The following is a 21,011-nucleotide window of genomic DNA, read 5'->3' on the forward strand; positions in this document are numbered from 1 at the left end:
TCACCTTTAAAATGAGGGTTGGAATAAAAATTAATTGATCTATCTTCTAAATCTAGTCATCTACATACAAGTCTATGAAGTCTAGACAATTCCTAGGGACAGCATCATAACTGAAAGGGCATCAAGCAACTATAACATCAAATTAATTCATGAAATATAAGCAAGGCAAATTCTAATAAAACTAGCGATTTTATTCTAAACAACATATTCTAAAAAATACCCAGAAATGTTCTAAGATACTCTTTTCTAAAAGTAAACTTTAAAGCATATCAAAACTCATCCTAGAAAAGTCAAGCCATAAAATATAGGGGAAAACACCCAAAGCATAAAATATACTCAGTTCTAGAAGGGAGTCAGTATGGTTATATAAAGCATCTACTCAAGACATTCTGTGAAGTTTCTCACTTCCAAATATCTCTCCAAGTAGAAAATCATTCTGATCAGAGAAAAGTATCAACAGTGGAGCTGAGAACCCTGGATTACACTAAGAGAGACTGCCAGCCAGAGATGTGATGGTGGTCTTGATACGGCCACCTTGCATGTCACGGAGGAATGGACAGACTCCTACATGAGAGAACAACCAAAATACAATGTTGTTTTTCAAAGCAGCAGCACAACTATCAGCCTTGGGTAGTGGTGGCAGCCAAATTGGGAAAGTAGGGGAGGCAGTGCCTATTCTTGGTACTGATTTTTATCTCTATTAATGCTGGAACCTACAGAGAGTGAGTATGAGGACAGTAACATGATGGAAGTCCCAAAGCTCCAATAGATTAGATAAGAAAAAAAAAATACAAGGCACCCATAAGATGAAAATATATTTCCCTTTCTGTGCGCTAACACTGGCAGTATCTTCACAAGGAAAGTAATGTATCAAGGTGAGGATTTTGCCCCGGATTTTTTCACAGCCATCTACTATTCCATAGTTTGGAGACACTGCACCATGCTGTCCCTATCAATTAAAAATTCTATCATCAATATATCTAAAGGTGCTTCAAATTTTATGTGAAATTTATTTTGTGTCTCTATTAGTAGCACAAAATAAAATAGATGCTAAAATAAGTAAAATTTCCAAAAGAACAGTGAAAGGGGTTTTCTTCAGTTGCAAAAGTCCCACTCTTCCAAATCCCTGTTTTGGTCATCTTCAATATCAGAGTGACAGAGAATTGAGAAATCATTGCAGTAAGGAGATAAATTAGACATCTATTCTTTAGAGAGCTCAGTCAGTGATTTAGGTATCAGCCATAGTTAATTAGCAGAGATCCCTCTTCTTCTAGTTTTACCTCACAATTCACTGATATAGGTGTCGTTTCCTGACTTGAAGGCAAGCTGTCATGACTTGATGAAGGCAAGTTATCATGATACCATGTAGGCAAACATAGATCCAGGTTTTTCATATCAGAGTCCTCTCCCTTCCAATCTTTGCCTGAACAAAGAAAAGGAAAGAACTGATCAAATGCAAAGTGCGACAGAGAAGGACAGTTTGAGCCTTAGTGAGAAAAGCCAAGCTACATGAGGGGAATTTTCACCTACTTTTCCTGTTTTAGTCATCTCCTCTTTATCTCCTATATTAATCATTGTTCTCCCTGCTTTGAAAAAATAACATAGCAAGCATGATTCTTCTTCTAGGATCATCCTCAGAAAGTGGATTTTTGAGCAGTCCGTTTGTTCCTACTTCCATATTATTCAAGAAAGTACCCTTGGGCTTCCCTGGTGGCGCAGTGGTTAAAAATCCGCCTGCCAATGCAGGGGACATGGTTTCAAGCCCTAGTCCGGGAAGATCGCACATGCCGCAGAGCAACTAAACCCATGTGCCACAACTACTGAGCCTGTGCTCTAGAGCCCGCGAGCCACAACTACTGAAGCCCGCGTGCCTAGATGCCGTGCTCTGCAACAAGAGAAGCCACTGCGAGCCCGCACACTGTAACGAAGAGTAGCCCCCACTCCCGCAACTAGAGAAAGCCCACGCACAGCAACGAAGACCCAATGCAGCCAAAAATAAATAAATAAAATAAATAAATTTATTAAAAAAAAAAAAAAAGAAAGTACCCTTCAAGTAAATTCTAAATATATACCACCTACAGAACCTATGCATTGGGATCTAAAGAATTCAATTCTTCTGTGTTTCAGAGTCTCCTTCTTGGATAAAGAATAGTATGTTATGTGTCTCATTTTTACATCTTACATTGTTAATAATAAATACATTAGTAATATGTTAATGTACATAGAAAGTTGTTTTAGACTTTATTGAAGAATGTAATATGAATCATCCCTAGGAAACTCTTTGTTGGTTTTATTTTAAGATTTTTATTAATTACTCTGTTAATTACACTGCACAGAATCTTTCATATAGTAGCCAAGGGAGATATTTTTCTCTGATCTTAGAACTGAGCACTCAGAGTACTGTTTCTTATATCGTGGCAGCCTTAAATATTATGATTTAGAAATGTATGATGTAGCATGTTAAAAAAATCAACAATAAAAAGTATAGTAAAAATATAGTAAACAAGTACTTCAGAAACTAAAAAGTGCATTTCTTAATGTGCCAAAAAGGAAATCAAATAGAAATTATGAACTATTACAACATATGAATTAATTTTCCAAGTATATAGTAAGAAATATCAATGAAAGGACAACATATCAAAACTAACATGAAGTAGCTAAAGCAGTGTTTAAAGGGGAAATGTATAGTTTTGAAAACATTTTTAAAAAGACAAAAGAAAATGACAAAAATTAGTTTCGTATTCAATTACAAAGGCCAAGAACAACTGAGGAAGCCCCCCAAAATAGAAAGATATCATAATGAAAAACAGCAAATAGAAAATAAGATAAAACAATAGAATAATCAACAAAATCAAAGACTGGTTCTTTGAAATCAAAGACTTAAAAATATACAAAACTCTTTCACTACTCAATAATATCAAAATGAAGAAAAGGCACAACCACAAATCCAACTATCATTTTAAGAACTAATAAGAAATTACAATTAGACAAATTTGATAAAATGGAAACTTTTATAGAATTATAAATGCAAACTGATTTAGAGAATTTTTTTTAAGTAAAGGTATTTAATTTATATTAAAAGGTTAGTAAATCCTCACATGAAAACCAAACATGTAATATACGAGTAAGAAAAATTGTAAGCCAAACTCAAAAATGACCATAGATGCAAAAGTCCTAAATAAAATATTACTAAATGGTGCAGTGGAAAAAATGCATAGACTAAGATTTATCTCAAGAATTCAAAGTATACTCAGTTTCATAAAAATCTATCAATGTAAATCGGCATATTAACAAATGTTAACAGAATAAGAGACAGAAATCATATTATCATCTGAACATATAAAGAAAAATCATCTGAAAAATTCAATAATCTTTCAAGGTAGAAATAGAAGAAAACTTCTTTAACTTATAGACAAGGTTATCTTATCAAAATATTGAGCCAACATTACCCTTAATGGTAAAACTTTAGAAACATTCTTACTGTTTTAAAGAAAATACAGGAAAGCCTACTACTTATTTAACATTGTATAATACAGGGCCCAAGCAATGAAAAGAAAGATGAAAGAAAAATAAAAGCCATAAGGATTGGAAAAAAAGCAAGTTAACTGTTATTTTCAAATATTGTAATTGTCTACATAGAAAATTAAAGAGACTCCATGGTCAAACAATAGAAATAATAATAATAATAAAAAAGTCTGACAGAAGAGATGACACAAGATCAATAAATTAGAAACATTCCATAGGCCAACAATAACCAGCCAGATATTGCAACAAAAGAAAATATGTCATTCACAATAGACATAAAAATATAAGGTAACTAGAAATAAATTGAACCAAAAATATATACTGAAAATTGCAAAATTTTGGTGAAAGGTACAAAAAATAGAATAAATAACCTATATTCATATAGGCAAAAACTCCTATCATAATTATGGTAAATATCTTCTAAATTAATCCATAGATTCAATGAAAATCTACTCAAAATTCAAGCAGGATGTGTGGGTGTATTTGTGTGTATGTATGTATGTGTGTAGACAAACTAGAAAACAGAAATCTAAGAACAAGAAAGACAACTCTGGAAGAGTAGAACAGAGAGGGGGCATTTGCCCTATAAGATATCAATACTTATTATAAGCTAGAGTAACAGTGTGAATTGGTGTAGGGATGGAAAAGTAGACCAATAAAAGAGAATTCGGATTCAAAAACAGTCTCAATCAAGCACATAAGAGCACCTGCCATTTGATAATGACGGCAGTGCAGATCAAGTGGGGAAGTACTAAAATAAGTGGGGTTGGGACAATTAGCTTCCCTACCAGAAAAAAAAGATCATATCCCTTTCTCACAGCATAAGATCAAAGACCAAAATATGCAAAATAAAAGAGGCTATTTTTGTTATCTCAGGTTAGGGATGGATTCTGGAATTATGAAAGCACAATTTATGGTATAAGAAAATATTGATAAGTTTGAATATTCAATTAAAAGACACTATCAACAAAAAATAAGCATTTACCAGGGAAAAGTGATACAACAGATGACAGAATTTATCTAGGATATATACAGAATTCTTAAAATTCAATATGAAAAGCAACCAACTATCGCTGATTGAAGAATAAAGAAAATTTACCACATGCCCTCTGGGAAACTCCTTTAACCACCAAAAAAGCTGAGCGATAAGATATTGTCCTCTGAATGCTGTGGGGTGCATGTCTAACACTCCTGATGCTGAATGCTAAAACTGCACCATATCTTCCTAAAGTCCTTGACTTTGGATATCACTGCCACTATTGCCTCATACCAAGATTTAAAGGACAGGGAGCTCTCCAAACCTAAGAAGGAGCTTCAAATTCTAGGGAGGTCAGTTACAAGGGGAAAAAAATGTCTAGAAGAATTATAAACAAGCAACTCATAGAAGAAGAAAACTTAAAGGCCAATAAAGATATGAAAAAAATGTCCACCATCACCTAATAAACAAAGAAATGAAAACAGAATAACCTACCACTGACTTTCACTTCTGCCCATGAGGGATTTAGTGTTGCAAAATTGATTCATAACCAGAAAATAGGACAAAATACATGTGATGACAATTTTCAGATGTTGTACAACAGACTGTGATCTCTGAAAGAGGGAAAGCAAATGATGTGAGCCTTATGATTACCCCAGATTAAGGCCTCAAGGAGTTTCCAGGCTAGACATCAGGGAAAGGAACCTTGAAGAGTCTGATCTTTCTTTCACTGAGTTAAGAAGAAAGACGTCAAACTTCAGAACATCAGGGCAGGCAGAATTTGTAGGGCAGAATATCAGAGAGAAGGGAGCTAGCTGTACAGAACAAGAGAAGTCTGAATATTGGCAAAGAAATCCTCTCATGTCCTTTACAGAATATGGATCTGCTTTTATGTAGAGGACAAACCCTGACACCCAGGAAGAGTCGCTGGAAAGCAGCAAGCCAGACAATTCCTAGAGATTAGTAAGGGCTAGGAACAGTGTATGTTCTCACAGCCAGAATAAGAACTTGCAAAACATGGGAGCACTGGAGAGAGTGCACAAAAAAGATACCTCCTAGTAGTAAAACTAAGTTATCCTCAGAATAAAAGCTACTCTGGACCACCTACAAAAAGTTTAACAGCAAGCCTCAAAAAGGATCAAGTTACCCAAACTGCAAGTAACATAACTGCAAGGCAGAAAATACTTAACTTTTTTATAGGAATACAAAAAAAAAAAAATTCAGAACCCCAAATTGCATAATTCACAATGTCCATCATCTTGTCAACAGTTAACAGGCAAGTAAAGAAACAGGAAAATATGGCCCATAACCAGATAAGTCAATTAACAGAAATACACTTAGAAATAACAGATGATAAAATTTGTAAACAAGAACCTTTAACAAGCTATTATAACTTTTATAAAGGTGTTCAAGGAAGTAAAGAAAACATCATGTAATGAGAAGAGAAATGTAAAGTGTAAAAATGAGATCCAAATGGAACTTCTAGAAATGAAATGAAGAATATATGAACCGAATGGAATTAATAGCAGATAAGCAGAGAAGAAAAGATAAGTGTATGCCAACAGATAGCAATAGAAACTATCCAAAAATGAAGCATGGGGGCCAGTGTGGGGAGGAGACTGAACAGAGATTCAGCAAACTTTAAAAGAAAAAAAAGGGGAAAGAGATACCATGTTAACACTAGTAAAAGAAAGTTGGAATGGCTAGATTATTATAAAAATAGACTTCAGAACAAAGACTGTTACCAGGGATAAAGAGGGACATAACATAATGATAAAGAAGTTAATTCATTAGAAATACAACAATTCAAAATATGTATATAACTAATAGCAAAACTTAAAATTACATGAAGTAAATACCAACAGAATTGAAAGGAGAAAGACACATATCCACAAAATTCTCTTTCAGCAACTGACATAACAAATAGAAAAAAATATTAGTAAAGACATGGAAGACTTGAAACACCCTATAATTCACATTGTCCTAATTTAAAAGAATAGACACTTCACCCTAAAACAACAGAATACCCATTCAAGCACACATGGAACATTCTCAAAGATCACACACTGGGTCATAAAACAATTTTTAATAAATTTCTAAGCTATTAAATAATACAGAGTTTATCATATAAATTATAAAATATATCATGTAAATATCCTCAAATCACAATGAAATTAGAAACCAGTAATAATAAGATATATGGTAAATCTCCAAATATTTGGACACTAAACAACAAATTTCTATTTAACCAATGAGTCAAAGAAGAAATCACAGGGAATCTAGAAAATATCTTAAACTTCATGAAGGTGAATAAAACAGCACATTGAAATTTTAAAGAGGGAGCAAAAGTAATGTTTTTGTAAATGTACAGCACTGGATACTTCTATGAAAAAAATAGAAAGGCCTAAAATCCATGATCTAAACTTCCACCTTAAGAAGTTAGAAACAGAAGAAAAAATTAAATTCAAAGAAGCAGAAAAATGGATATGTTGGTATGAACATATGTTGGTAAGAAATCAATTAAATAAGGAGAAAAAGAAAATGGAACCAACATCTGGTTCATTGAAAACATCTATAAAATTGGTAAGTATCTTGACAGATGAAGAAACAAACTAGCAGTCTCAGGAATGAAAGGAAAGACCTTGTAATACTTTCAATAGAAATTTAAAGGATATTAAAGAAATATTATGAATAACTTTAAGTTAGTAAGTTTGACAACTTAGATGAAATGAACAAATAATTTGAAAGCCACAATCTAGTATAGCTCACCCAAAAAGAAACACGTAATCTGAATAGCCCTATAGCTCGTAAAGAAAATGAATTCATAATTTAAAACTCTCCCACAAAGAAAACACCAGGCCCAAAGAGTTTCACTGTCAAATCCAAAACATTCATGGAAAAAATACCAATTCTACACCAACTTTCAAAAAAATTGAAAAGAAGGAAACACTTCTCACCTTATTTTATGAGGTAAACACTACTGTATTAGTTTGTTAGGGCCGTCATAAAAAAATATCACAGACTGGGTGGCTTAAACAATAGAAATTTATTTTCTCACAGTCCTGGAGGTTGGAAGTCCAAAATCAAGGTTCCAGCAGGTTTGGTTTCTTCCGAGGCATCTCTCCTTGGCATGTAGATGGCCTCCCTCCTGTTGCGTCTGCTTTGATCCCAGTTCTGTCACTTGGTGTGATCTAGGCCAAGTTCCCTACGCTCTCTATGCCTCAGTTTCCTTATCTACAGAATAGAAATACTAACAGTACCTATGTCACAAGGATGTCACAATGATTAAACAAGATATACATGAAGTGCTCAGCACAGCACTTGACGCAGGGTCAGCATTTAGTAAGTTGGTTACTACTATTCGAGTTTCCAGAATTAATTTTCTTCATTTACATTTTTCAAGAAATATTTATTCCATTAAACCATGTGATTATTTTTCAATTTATTAAAAAAAAATATCCAGAGCCTAGAAACAATGATACTACATCAGCAACAAACATGCCCCGTGCCCATATCTTGGTTCCTAAATGCCATCATCCAATAAGAGAAAACTAAGTTCTTAGGAGAAATGGCTGCATCTAGGGCTGGGACAGGAGGAAATGCAAGATAAGCCTGGAGTATCTTGTAATGCAAGAAAGTGCTCAAAAAACAAAAGGATGGGTCTTTTGACAGACTCCAGGAGTCAACCTGAAAGAGCTCCCAAGGACCTGGACTAGAACAATTTGAACAAAGTAAATAACATAACAACTAGATTATAATATAAAGTACAAAATACATATACTGAGTCCATACTGATATAAACAAATGAGTGAATAAATAAATAAGTAGGGGAGTAGAAACAAATCTTCTTTATAGGGCAATCCCAAATAATGTACATATATTACTCCCTTGTCTAGGAAGCAGAGCTACCTCCCTTTCCCACCTATGAGAGCAACCTTGTTGTTGGTTTTTGTTTTTTTTTTTAATTTTATTTATTTATTTATGGCTGTATTGGGTCTTCGTTTCTGTGCGAGGGCTTTCTCCAGTTGCGGCAAGTGGGGGCCATTCTTCATCGCGGTGCGTGGGCCTCTCACTACCGCAGCCTCTCTTGTTACGGAGCACAGGCTCCAGACGCGCAGGCTCAGTAATTGTGGCTCACAGGCCCACCCGCTCCGCGGCACGTGGGATCCTCCCAGACCAGGGCTCGAACCCGTGTCCCCTGCATTGGCAGGTAGATTCCTAACCACTGCACCATCAGGGAAGCCCAACCTTGTTGTTTTGACCTCTTGAATGTTACTCTCCTTTTCTAATGCCACAACCATTGTCCAATTTGTCACCATGTGTCTTAATTACTGCCACAGCCTCTTAACAAGCCTGCTATTTTCACTCTTACTATCCATCCAATACATCCTCAACACTGAAGCCAGAGAAATAACAGATAATAGAAACAGACATCAGGAGTTCTAGATACTGGCATTGACAAATAGAGACTTTAAATGTTCTATGTCTAAGGCATAAAAGACGAATGAAAATCTAGGAAAGAAACTGAAGAAAGACTTCTATGGTTTGAAAGGAACACAATAGAAAGACTAATACTGAAACTAAGACATCAGTGGTGAATTTAACAGCAGATTGCATACAGCTAAACAAATATTAGTTAACTGAAAAAAAAGTCAGAAGAAACATTTCAATACAAATACAAAAAAAAAAAAAAAGACAATCTAGAGCCTGGGAGAAGATTTTTGACTTACATACTAAAGATAAGATTAGCTATAATATATAAAACCTACAAACTAAAAAAAAAAAAAAAAAAAGCAACCCAGGATAGAGAGCCCAGAGATAAACCCATGCACCTATGGTCACCTAATCTATGACAAAGGAGGCAAGAATATACAATGGAGAAAAGACAGCCTCTTCAATAAGTGGTGCTGGGAAAACTGGACAGCTACATGTAAAAGAATGAAATTAGAGCACTCCCTAACACCATACACAAAAATAAACTCAAAATGGATTAAAGACCTAAATGTAGGACCAGACACTCTAAAACTCTTAGAGGAAAACATAGGAAGAACACTCTTTGACATAAATCATAGCAAGATCTTTTTGACTCACCTCCTTGCGTAATGAAAATAAAAACAAAAATAAACAAATGGGACCTAATTAAACTTAAAAGCTTTTGCACAGCAAAGGAAACCATAAAAAAGACAAAGACAGCCCTCAGAATGGGAGAAAATATTTGCAGACGAAGCAACTGACAAGGGATTAATCTCCAAAATATACAAACAGCTCAATATCAAAATAACAAACAAACCAGTCAAAAAATGGGCAGAAGATCTAAATAGACATTTCTCCAAAGAAGACATACAGATGGCCAAGAGGCACATGAAAAGATGCTCAACATCACTAATCATTAGAGAAATGCATATCAAAACTACAATGAGGTTATCACCTCACACTGGTCAGAAAGGCCATCATCAAAAATCTACAAACAATAAATGCTGGAGAGGGTGTAAAAAAAAGGGAACCCTCTTACACTGTTGGTGGGAATGTAAATTGATACAGCCACTATGGAGAACAGTAGGGAGGTTCCTTAAAAAACTAAAAATAGAACTACCATATGACCCAGCAATCCCACTACTGGGCATATACCCTGAGAAAACCATAATTCAAAAAGACACATGTACCCCAATGTTCACTGCAGCACTATCTACAATAGCCAGGTCATGGAAACAACCTAAATGTTCACTGACAGATGAATGCATAAAGAAGATGTGGTACATATATACAATGGAATATTACTCATCCATAAAAAGGAACGAAATTGGGTCATTTGTAGAGATGTGGATGAACCTAGAGTCTGTCATACGGAGTGAAGTAAGTTAGAAAAAGAAAAACAAATATTGTATATTAATGCATATATGTGGAATCTAGAAAAATAGTACAGATGAACCTATTTCCAGGGCAGGAATAGAGACATAGATGTAGAGAACGGATGTGCAGACACATGGGGGGAAGGGAGGGTAGGATGACTTGGGAGATTAGGTTTGGCATTAATACAATACCATGTGTAAAACAGATAGCTAGTGGTAACCTGCAGTATAGCACAGGAAGCTCAGCTCGGTGCTCTTAATGACCTAGATGGGCGGGGTGGGGGGGATGCAAGGGAGGTCCAAGAGGGAGGGGATATATGTATACATATGGCTGATTCACTTCGTTGTACAGCAGGAACTAATACAACATTGTAAAGCAATTATACTCCAATAAAAAATATAAATTAAAAAAAAATCTCAATAGCAAAAAAAAAAAAAGCAAACAACCTAGTAGGAAAAAAAAGCAGAAGATATGAACAGAAAATTCATATGAAATGGAAGTAACCAATAAACAAAAAAGATGACAACCTTGCTAGCATTCAGGAAAATGTACATTAAAACAGTATGATATCACTTTGACTCATCAGTTGGGAAAAATTATTAAAATGGATAAAATTCACTGCTGATGAGGGTTAAGGGAAATAGATTAAAGGGAATGTAAATTGAAATAGTATCAACTTCCTTTAAATGTGCATTAATTTTAACGAGAAATTCCTCATCTAGATTTCTCATACAGAAATACTCACACATGTAAAAACTGATCAAAGAACAAGGATATTTCTTTTAGTACCATTTGTGGCCATAAAAATTGGGGGAAAAAATGTCCTTCAATTATAGGACAGTTGGTAAGTTAAGATGCATCCATAAAATGGAATTCTAAGCAGCTTCCCAAAAAGTCTCCTCTCTTTGCAACCAATTCATCTCTGACTGTATTCACCACTGAGTCCTGTTGTGGATTTTCAGAGACTATCCTAAATTCCCCTAATTTCAATCCCACTGCCCTTTCAAAGGCTTTCAAACTTGATGAAGCTCTACAGTGTCAAAACAGTTTGGGAGGTACAGCACAATTAGTTATAAATAATAACTAAAGTAAAGAACTATTACCTAAGGAGACAAAAGACCTGTATGCAGAAAATTATAAGACACTGATGAAAGAAATTAAAGATGATACAAATAGATGGAGAGATATACCATGTTCTTGGATTGGAAGAATCAACATTGTGAAAATGACTATACTACCCAGAGCAATCTACAGATTCAATGCAATCCCTATCAAACTACCAATGGCATTTTTCACAGAATTAGAACAAAAAATTTCACAATTTGTATGGAAACACAAAAGACCCCGAATAGCCAAAACAATCTTGAGAAAGAAAAACGGAGCTGGAGGAATCAGACTCCCGGACTTCAGACTATACTACAAAGCTACAGTAATCAAGACAGTACAGTACTGGCACAAAAACAGAACTATAGGTCAATGGAACAGGATAGAAAGCCGAGATAAACCCACGCACATATGGTCACCTTATCTTTGATAAAGGAGGCAAGAATATACAATGGAGAAAAGACAGCCTCTTCAATAAGTGGTGCTGGGAAAACTGGACAGCTACATGTAAAAGAATGAAATTAGAACACTCCCTAACAAAAATAAACTCAAAATGGATTAAAGACCTAAATGTAAGGCCAGACACTATCAAACTCTTAGAGGAAAACATAGGCAGAACACTCTATGACATAAATCACAGCAAGTTCCTTTTTGACCCCTCTCCTAGAGAAATAGAAATAAAAACAAAAATAAACAAATGGGACCTAATGAAACTTAAAAGCTTTTGCACAGCAAAGGAAACCATAAACAAGATGAAAAGACAATCCTCAGAATGGGAGAAAATATTTGCAAATGAAGCAACTGACAAAGCATTAATCTCCAAAATTTACAAGCAGCTCATGCAGCTCAATATCAAAAAAACAAACAACCCAATCCAAAAATGGGCAGAAGACCTAAATAGACATTTCTCCGAAGAAGATATACAGATTGCCAACAAACACATGAAAGAATTCCCAACATCATTAATCATTAGAGAAATGTAAATCAAAACTACAATGAGATATCATCTCACACCAGTCAGAATGGTCATCATCAAAAAATCTACAAACAATAAATGCTGGAGAGGGTGTGGAGAAAAGGGAACCCACTTGCACTGTTGGTGGGAATGTAAATTGATACAGCCACTATGGAGAACAGTATGGAGGTTCCTTAAAAAACTAAAAACAGAACTACCATATGACCCAGCAATCCCACTACTGGGCATATACCCTAAGAAAGCCATAATTCAAAAAGAGTCATGGGGGCTTCCCTGGTGGCGCAGTGGTTGAGAATCTGCCTGCCAATGCAGGGGACACGGGTTCGAGCCCTGGTCTGGGAAGATCCCGCATGCCGCGGAGCAACTGGGCCCGTGAGCCACAATTACTGAGCCTGCGCGTCTGGAGCCTGTGCTCCGCAACAGGAGAGGCTGCGATAGTGAGAGGCCCGCGCACCGCGATGAAGAGTGGCCCCCACTTGCCGCAACTAGAGAAAGCCCTCGCACAGAAACGAAGACCCAACACAGCCATAGATAGATAAATAAATAAATAAATAAACCCAAAAAGTTAAAAAAAAAAAAAAGAAAAGAAAACAATGTTTTAAAAAAAAAAAAAAAAAAATGAGTCATGTACCACAATGTTCATTGCAGCTCTATTTACAATAGCCAGGACATGGAAGCAACCTAAGTGTCCATCGACAGATGAATGGATAAAGAAGATGTGGCACATATATACAATGGAATATTACTCAGCCATAAAAAGAAATGAAATTGAGTTATTTTTAGTAAGGTGGATGGACCTAGAGTCTGTCATACAGAGTGAAGTAAGTCAGAAAGAGAAAAACAAATACCATATGCTAACACATATTTATGGAATCTAAAAAAAAAAAAAAAATGGTCATGAAGAACCTCGGGGCAAGACGGGAATAAAGACGCAGACCTACTAGAGAATGGACTTGAGGATAAGGGGAGGGGGAAGGGTAAGCTGGGACAAGGTGAGAGAGTGGCATGGACACATATACACTACCAAACGTAAAATAGAGAGCTAGTGGGAAGCAGCCGCATAGCACAGGGAGATCAGCTCGGTGCTTTGTGACCACCTAGAGGGGTGGGATAGGGAGGGTGGGAGGGAAGGAGACACAAGAGGGAAGAGATATGGGGATATATGTATATGTGTAACTGATTCACTTTGTTATAAAGCAGAAACTAACACACCAATGTAAAGCAGTTATACTCCAATAAAGATGTTTAAAAAAAAAAAGAAGAACTAAAGTTGCGGGTCATATATGTGAAAGTTATACCAGGAGTAAAGTTAATAATTTAATAATATCATTTTGTTAAGATGTCTGTCTGACAGAAAAGGTTATAGTTTCAATACCCTGTAGAACATTAATCAATTTTATTTCTAATTCAGCAAACTTATTTCAAAATTCCCTTCCTAGTGGATCAAACATACCCTGTTCTCAAAAATGCTCTTTCAACCAGCTTTTATCCTCTCACTATTCCTTGATTATTTAATGAGTTGAATAAATTATTTGAGACAGGTTCTTCCTATATTTATTTGTATGGGTTTTCCTCTAATATAAGGTAGCTAAATGAACTGACACTTAAGTGCAGAGTGATTTTTTTCAAGCATATATGATTTTAACCTTTAGGAAAAAAGGATTGTGTCTACTTGGCTTTTGTGAATTCTGTCAAATTTTGAGCTTTCAAATTTTGATTTGAATAAATGAAGAGCCCTCAAGTTTACCAGACCTTGTATATACTTTTTAAGTAACCTACCTTCTCTAAAGGAATGCAGGGCTCTGTTAAGATTTTTTTTTTAACTAAAACAAAAACCTTCTAGATTTCTGACCCACTTTTTTAGCCTATGCCAGACAGCTTCCTGTCTACTAATTTAAAGAATAAAATGGTATTTATTGTCATAATGGCATCTTACTGTCTAGTTAGATTTTACATTAAATAGTCTAGCAATCCCTCAAGAAGATTCCCTTATATAATTCTATTCAATGTTGCATAGGTTTGTGTTAGATGATCATGATTTCATCATTGAATATCACAGGCCATTAATATGTTAAGGCAGAGTCTCACTCTGTAATCCTTGTTCTGGCTTCCTCACTCTGGAGCACTACAGAGTGGGTCCTCCCGCCATAGCTCCTGGCATCTTTGCACACTGGTGTAATACCTACTGTTAGGTTCTCTTCTCCAGGGTAAACATCTTTAGCTCCTTATATCACTGCTTTAGATTTTTTACTTATTCTACATTGAAAATAAACGTGAAGACACTTACTTCATGTCTGAGAAACCCTTTATTCTAGCTTCCAGTGAGATAATTTGATAAACTGACAATTTGATGCTAATTTCACTCTAGAGCACATTCTTTTATATGTAACTTGCTTTATTCTCCACCACTAGAAGCTTTTAGGATCTTTTCCATGTTTGGAGGTTTCACAATAATGTGCCTTGGTGTGCTCTTTTTTCTTTCATTTTGCTGGGTAATGGAACTTACTCTCAATCTGGAAACTCATCTTAGTCTAGGAGTTTTTCTTTAATAATTAGCTCCTCAGTCTCCACTTTTTTTCTGAATTCCTGTTAGTTAAATGCAGGCTCTTAGATTCATGCTCTAACTTTACCTTTTTTCTATTTTCTATCTCTTTATCTTTTTGTTTTATTTTCTGAAAGATATATCCAACTTTATCTTCCTCTCTTGAATTTTTTCATTTCTGCTTACACTTCTCTATTTCCAACCTAGAATACAGTGCCCAGGCCAGAACATGCAGTAGAAAAATGTCCATGGAATAATGAATTTTGTTAGCAATTGTCATTGTGTGATCAATCTTATTATATGTTTCTCTAGCAATAAAAGTATTTTTCCAAGGTTTGGACAAATGCAAGATGCTAGGCAACAGGGAAAGCTTTTCCGTTATGGTAGTAGGGGATGTGCCCTTCCATCATGGATTCTAGATTAGTAGACTAGAATAAACAAGGTATTTTCTCAAAATCATGATAATCACTTGGCCAGAAGAGTCCAAATCAGAATCAAATAAGGAAAGTAACAGGTCAAAACTGGAGAAGGGGTGCTAAGCATCAGTTCAAGGAATGAAATATGAAGTGGAAAGCTAGGAGACGAGAAGTCATATAAGACATAGAAGGCCATAAATTAATGGGGTCCATGAAAAATGAAAAGGCATCAGAGAGCCATTTTTATGTGTGCTCATGTGTGGCTTAGGGGCAGATATGAGAGTTTAAAAGCACCAGGCTGCATAGAACACCCCCTTCTCCCTTCCTACTCATTCCTAGATACCTTAACCTTGGGATAAGGCAAGGGGTGTCCCTTTTTTGTCCAGTCTGAGATCCTGCCCCTAAGAAAGCTTGTTTGACCTCATGTTCCTATGAACTCCTATGGTGTCCAGACTTTCTCCTTGGTTTGGCACTGGAGCAAGCCCTGGTGGAGGCTATTTGTGGAGCACATCCTGAAAGTCCTGGCAGCATGGTAAGGCCCCATGGACTGGGTATAGTCATAAAGGGATGGTAAGGACCAGTGAAAGAGAGAGAGAACATGAAAAGATGAAGTAGTGGTAGTAGAAAGGTAGCAACCTTTATAACTTCAGTGACTCAGGAAGAGTTCAGAATGCAGTCTTCAATGTTCTTGAAGGGTCAGGTGATAGAGATTATATGGGAGTTGAGTGAGTCTAGGTTGACTATGGGATGCTTTCTACTGGTGAGCAATGTTATGTCAATTGAGGCCTACTAGCAGCCCCTCATGTGGTATCCTATAAACCCTTCTTGTGAATTGAAATTCCTTGACCAACGGCCAGAGTCAGGATGGCTCTAGATACACTACAGAACTAAGAGTTAAGGACATAATTACCATGAAAGATGTGTGGACTGATTTAACTACCTGTTGTTCATTAACCCTGCCTCTGGGAGCTAGGTAACCTGTCATTTTACCCATATTAAAGGCACAGTACCAACAGTACTTCCCAGTGACTCCCTTAAATACCCCACTTGGCTTATTGATAGATGGACATGAACTTATAAGGTCTTAAAAATTACAAGTTACAAATGTGGCCCTCTCTCAGACACATGAGTGGGAAGGTTAGAAAAAAATTATCTCAAGAAAAAGTAGGGTTGACTGGAAAAACTAAAGATGAACCAGCACAAAGAACCTAGTGGTCTGTTTTGGCATAGATATTTACTATAATGAGAACTGTGTTCTCCTCCAGGATACTCAGGAATTGACAGCGAGCAGCATAAACCCTGGGCTAGCTAGCTCAGGTCCTACATGGTACCACATAATTCAGATTTTGGACCTGATGCAGTACGATAACCAGAAATTTCAGGTCACTGTGGTTAAGTTTTAAAGGTGCCTGAAACATGAAGAAGGCCGAGGATCTTCACATAGATTTTGCCAATGGGACATCTAAGTGACTAGTATACTAGTTCAACTAGTAAATGAATCTCCTGCGTACTCCACAATTTTTCAGAATTATAAAAGGATGATTTCTAATTTCAGCATGCATTGCTAGGCTCAAGCAACTATTTGACCTTGCAATAGGGTTCCAAGGGAGGCTTTAGGGCCACCAGGTGTTCCAAGCAAAGAATTCCCGGGAGTTTGGTGGTTTGAGTCATTCTAATCTTAGGGTGACCAGGAAGAAGAATGCCTACTCCATTAGGATAAGGAGAGCTTCCTCTTGATCCAGGGCTGCTCTAGACTACTCTAGTTAGAGGCTGGTTTAACCTATCTTGCTCTTAGTGAAACTCAGTCAGTTCTTAAAGATCACTTCATTCTTTCCTAAGGGCTTGAAGGTCACTTCATTCTTTCTATTACAAACATCTGTTTGGTAACAGAAATTTACCGTAAGTCAAAACTGCTAATCTGTCATTTGTTGAAGGACAGCATATTGCAGAAACTACAGGTTAGTACCTCCTCTGTTCTCTGTTTCCTGTCAACGCTAAGAGCAGCTCTGAGATCATGTTCAAACCAACAAACACTTATTAAACATCTACAATACACAAAGTACTGAGCTTGCTTAAGGAAAGAGGAAAAAGACTCAATCTCCATCCTCAAGGAGTTTGCAGTTCAATAAGAAAATATAAAAATGAATGAGGCAATAAAACATACACTCCAATAAGGATATAAATAAAGGCATATGGGAGCCAAGAAAGGAGAATACAAATTCCAGCTGGAATTCCATAAAAACTATAAATTTCAATAAGGGATAATAAGTGATTTGGGGACTGTGTCTGTGACTAAAGATTTTGATCCATTTAAAGGAACTTGGTAGGCAGAGCACTCTTTGACATAAATCGCAGCAAGACCCTTTTCGATGCACCTCCTAGAGTAATGAAAATAAAAACAAAAATAAACAAATGGGACCTAATTAAACTTAAAAGCTTTTGCACAGCAAAGGGAATTATAAACAAAACAAAAAGCCCTCAGAATGGGAGAAAATATATGGAAATGAAGCAACCGACAAGGGATTAATCTACAAAGCTCAATATCAAAAAAACAAACAACCCAATCAAAAAATGGGCAGAAGATCTAAATAGACATTTCTCCAAAGACATAGAGATGGCTAAAAAGCACATGAGAAGATGCTCAACACCACTAATTATTAGAGAAATGCAAATCAAAACTACAATGCAGTATCACCTTACACCAGTCAGAATGGCCATCACCAAAAAATCTATAAACAACAAATGCTGGAGAGGGTGTGGAAAAAAGGGAGCCCTCCTACACTGTTGGTGGGAATATAAACTGGTACAACCACTATGGAGAACAGTATGGAGGTTCCTTAAAAAACTAAAAATAGAGCTACCATATGATCCAGCAATCCCACTCCTGGGCATATATCTGGAGAAAACCATAATTTGAAAAGATACATGCACCCCAATGTGCACTGCAGCACTATTTACAATAGCCAGGACATGGGAGCAACCTAAATGTCCATCAACAGAGGAATGGACAAAGAAGATGTGGTATATATATACTATGGAACACTACTCAGCCATACAAAGAACAAAATAATGCCACTTGCAGCAACATGGATGGACCTAGAGATTGTCATACGGAGTGAAGTAAGTCAGACAGGGAAAGACAAATATCATATGATATCGCTTATATATGGAATCTTAAAAAAAGGTACAAATGAACTTATCTACAAAACAGAAGTAGAGTTACAGATGTAGAAAACAAACTTATGGTTACCAGGGGGTAAGGGGTAGGGGGAGGGATAAACTGGAAGATTGGGATTGACATATACACACTACTATATATAAAATAGATTACTAATAAGGACCTACCGTATAGCATAGGTAACTCTACTCAATACTCTGTAATGACCTATATGGGAAAAGAATCTAAAAAAGAGTGGATATATGTATATGCATAACTGATTCACTTTGCTGTACACCTGAAACTACACAACATTGTAAATCAACTATGCTCCAATAAAAATTTAAAAAATAATAATAATAAAGTAACTTGATTCTTGCTCTGTCTGTCTGTCTCTCTCTTATTGTGGACTTTAAATCCATCTATATGTTTAACTTTTCAATTTTGCAAAGCATTCTCTTTCCTTGAGAAAAGAGATAATTTGCTAGGTGGCAATAAAGAATAAAACTATAAATTACTACAATATAATGTAGTACTTTTTGAATACAGAAAAATATATTCATGAAAACTTCTGACGACAAAATATGAGAATTGCTAATTTTATTTTAATTTCTTTTACAGAAGCCCACCCAGTTTGGCCACTTGCATATTAATTTGCAAATGTCTTAAGAAAATTAATGCCTCAACTATTTTTTGTATGCTTTTTTTGTCCTTTTCACAGAAGCTAAAACAAAGGCATGGAGTGCTTAGGATGTAACAGAAAGAAGCCGAGTCAAAATTATATTTTAAAAGACTCACATAAAATTTAAATTTCATCAGATTCTTGAATAGAAGATCAGAAGATAATTGATAGAACTGTTCATGCACAGTTAGCTCAAAATGGAAAAAGTATCAAGCAGATTTTTTTTTTAAGTCAGGTTACACAAAAGGAAATAAATAATCCTGGACAGTAATCACAGCAATGTAAATTAAAGGAAGCTCAAGGCATCATTTCATAACAAGTAAATTAACAAATTAACCACATTTTTTTTTGCTGTGGTAACACCAAATGTGATGAGGTTACAGTATAACTGATATATTGCTGGTAACGTGCTTAACCTTTTCTAAAAATAATATCGCAATAGGTAGTAAAAGTGATACAAAATTAAGATTCATTAGCTCAAGGATCCCAATCTGGAGAATTTATCCTGAAGAAAGAATTCAACCAAAGAATAAAATCTATAAGTATTAACATGTCAATAATAATATCTATAATTGAAGGAAAAAAAAACTGGAAACAACATATGTGTTATGGATAAGTAATATCATGATGAGAAAGAAAGCTGCCTCCAGGCCTTTCGGAGTGTAAACAGGACCAGAAGTACTTCTGAAATCAGACCTGCAAGGCTAGAGCAGCAGCCTGGCAGGGAATGCCCTATGTAGACCTCTGGCTTAAGCCCCTAGGGGAAGGGAACAACACTGATTACAGGGAGGCAGGGTAGAAGAGGAACCAAGAGCTGAGCTGTACATGGAAGAGAAAAGACATAAAAGAAATGTTGAGAACTGATGGCAAGCTACCAATGAGTGAGGCACGACAATGACACCATGAGTCAGCTGGGAGACAGTTAACATCTAACTGAAACACTGCATTAGTATTATATACCAAAATCCTCCTTTTTTGTGCTTTTTTGTACTTTCCTAAGTACATAAGAATTTCTGCAATAAATATATACTATATCTACAATCAGAAATAAGCATTATTTGATCAGAGTAAAATAAAACTTATATAGGAGTCTAATCCTTGCTATTCTAAGCATGGTGGCTTGTTAGAGATGCAGAGTCTTGGGCCCCACCACAGACCCAGTGAATCAGAACGCGCGGGTTAACAAATCCACAGGTGGTTCATGCGTACTTACCGTCTGAGAAGCACTGCTCTGGCTCCTCCTGCTGCCCATGTCCACCACGGTGCACAATGCATAAGAACCTACCAGACTCTGCTGTAGTGTTCCCCGATGAAGACATGTTGTCCCCATTCCCGGATGAGATGGGTAAAAGGTTTCTGCAGGTACTGAGCCTTGTGTTCTCAGAGTCAGACAGAAGGTCGAATTAGTATCCTGGGGCCAGCACACAATTGTCGTTCACCTGGTCAAACATACAATGTAAAGGAATTTTAGACAACTCGAGTTCTCACAGTTTTGACATATTATTACTCATTTATTTAGTCACTGTAACTCAGCGAGTTAATTCTTTTAATGCCAAACTTATTCTGAATTAGGTGCTGGAGATTCGATATTGGAGGATAAGAATTAACTTCAGAGCCTATCTTCAAGGAGGTCATGTTCAATCTATAAAATGTCCTCACACAGGATAAACATTTTTTTCTCTTCTAATCTTTGCCATAATAGGCCTGTAAGATGATGTTACATTGCTCCCATTGGTTGAAATCTAGAGGTTTTTTTGGTCTGGTGACTCTTTCAATTAGTTTA

General features: G+C 36.0%; 1 protein-coding gene across 1 annotated transcript in view; it reads right to left on the reverse strand.

Moving 5' to 3' along the window:
- Positions 1-20,558, reverse strand: part of PTPN20 (protein tyrosine phosphatase non-receptor type 20) — a 92,705-nt gene extending 72,147 nt beyond the window's left edge. Inside the window, 1 exon segment of the mRNA XM_068547890.1 lies at positions 20,442-20,558. Coding sequence (XP_068403991.1) covers positions 20,442-20,558 — 117 coding nt within the window.
- Positions 20,559-21,011: the final 453 nt, after the last annotated feature.

Source organism: Eschrichtius robustus, chromosome 7, assembly GCF_028021215.1.
Source record: "Eschrichtius robustus isolate mEscRob2 chromosome 7, mEscRob2.pri, whole genome shotgun sequence".
NCBI lineage: Eukaryota > Metazoa > Chordata > Mammalia > Artiodactyla > Eschrichtiidae > Eschrichtius > Eschrichtius robustus.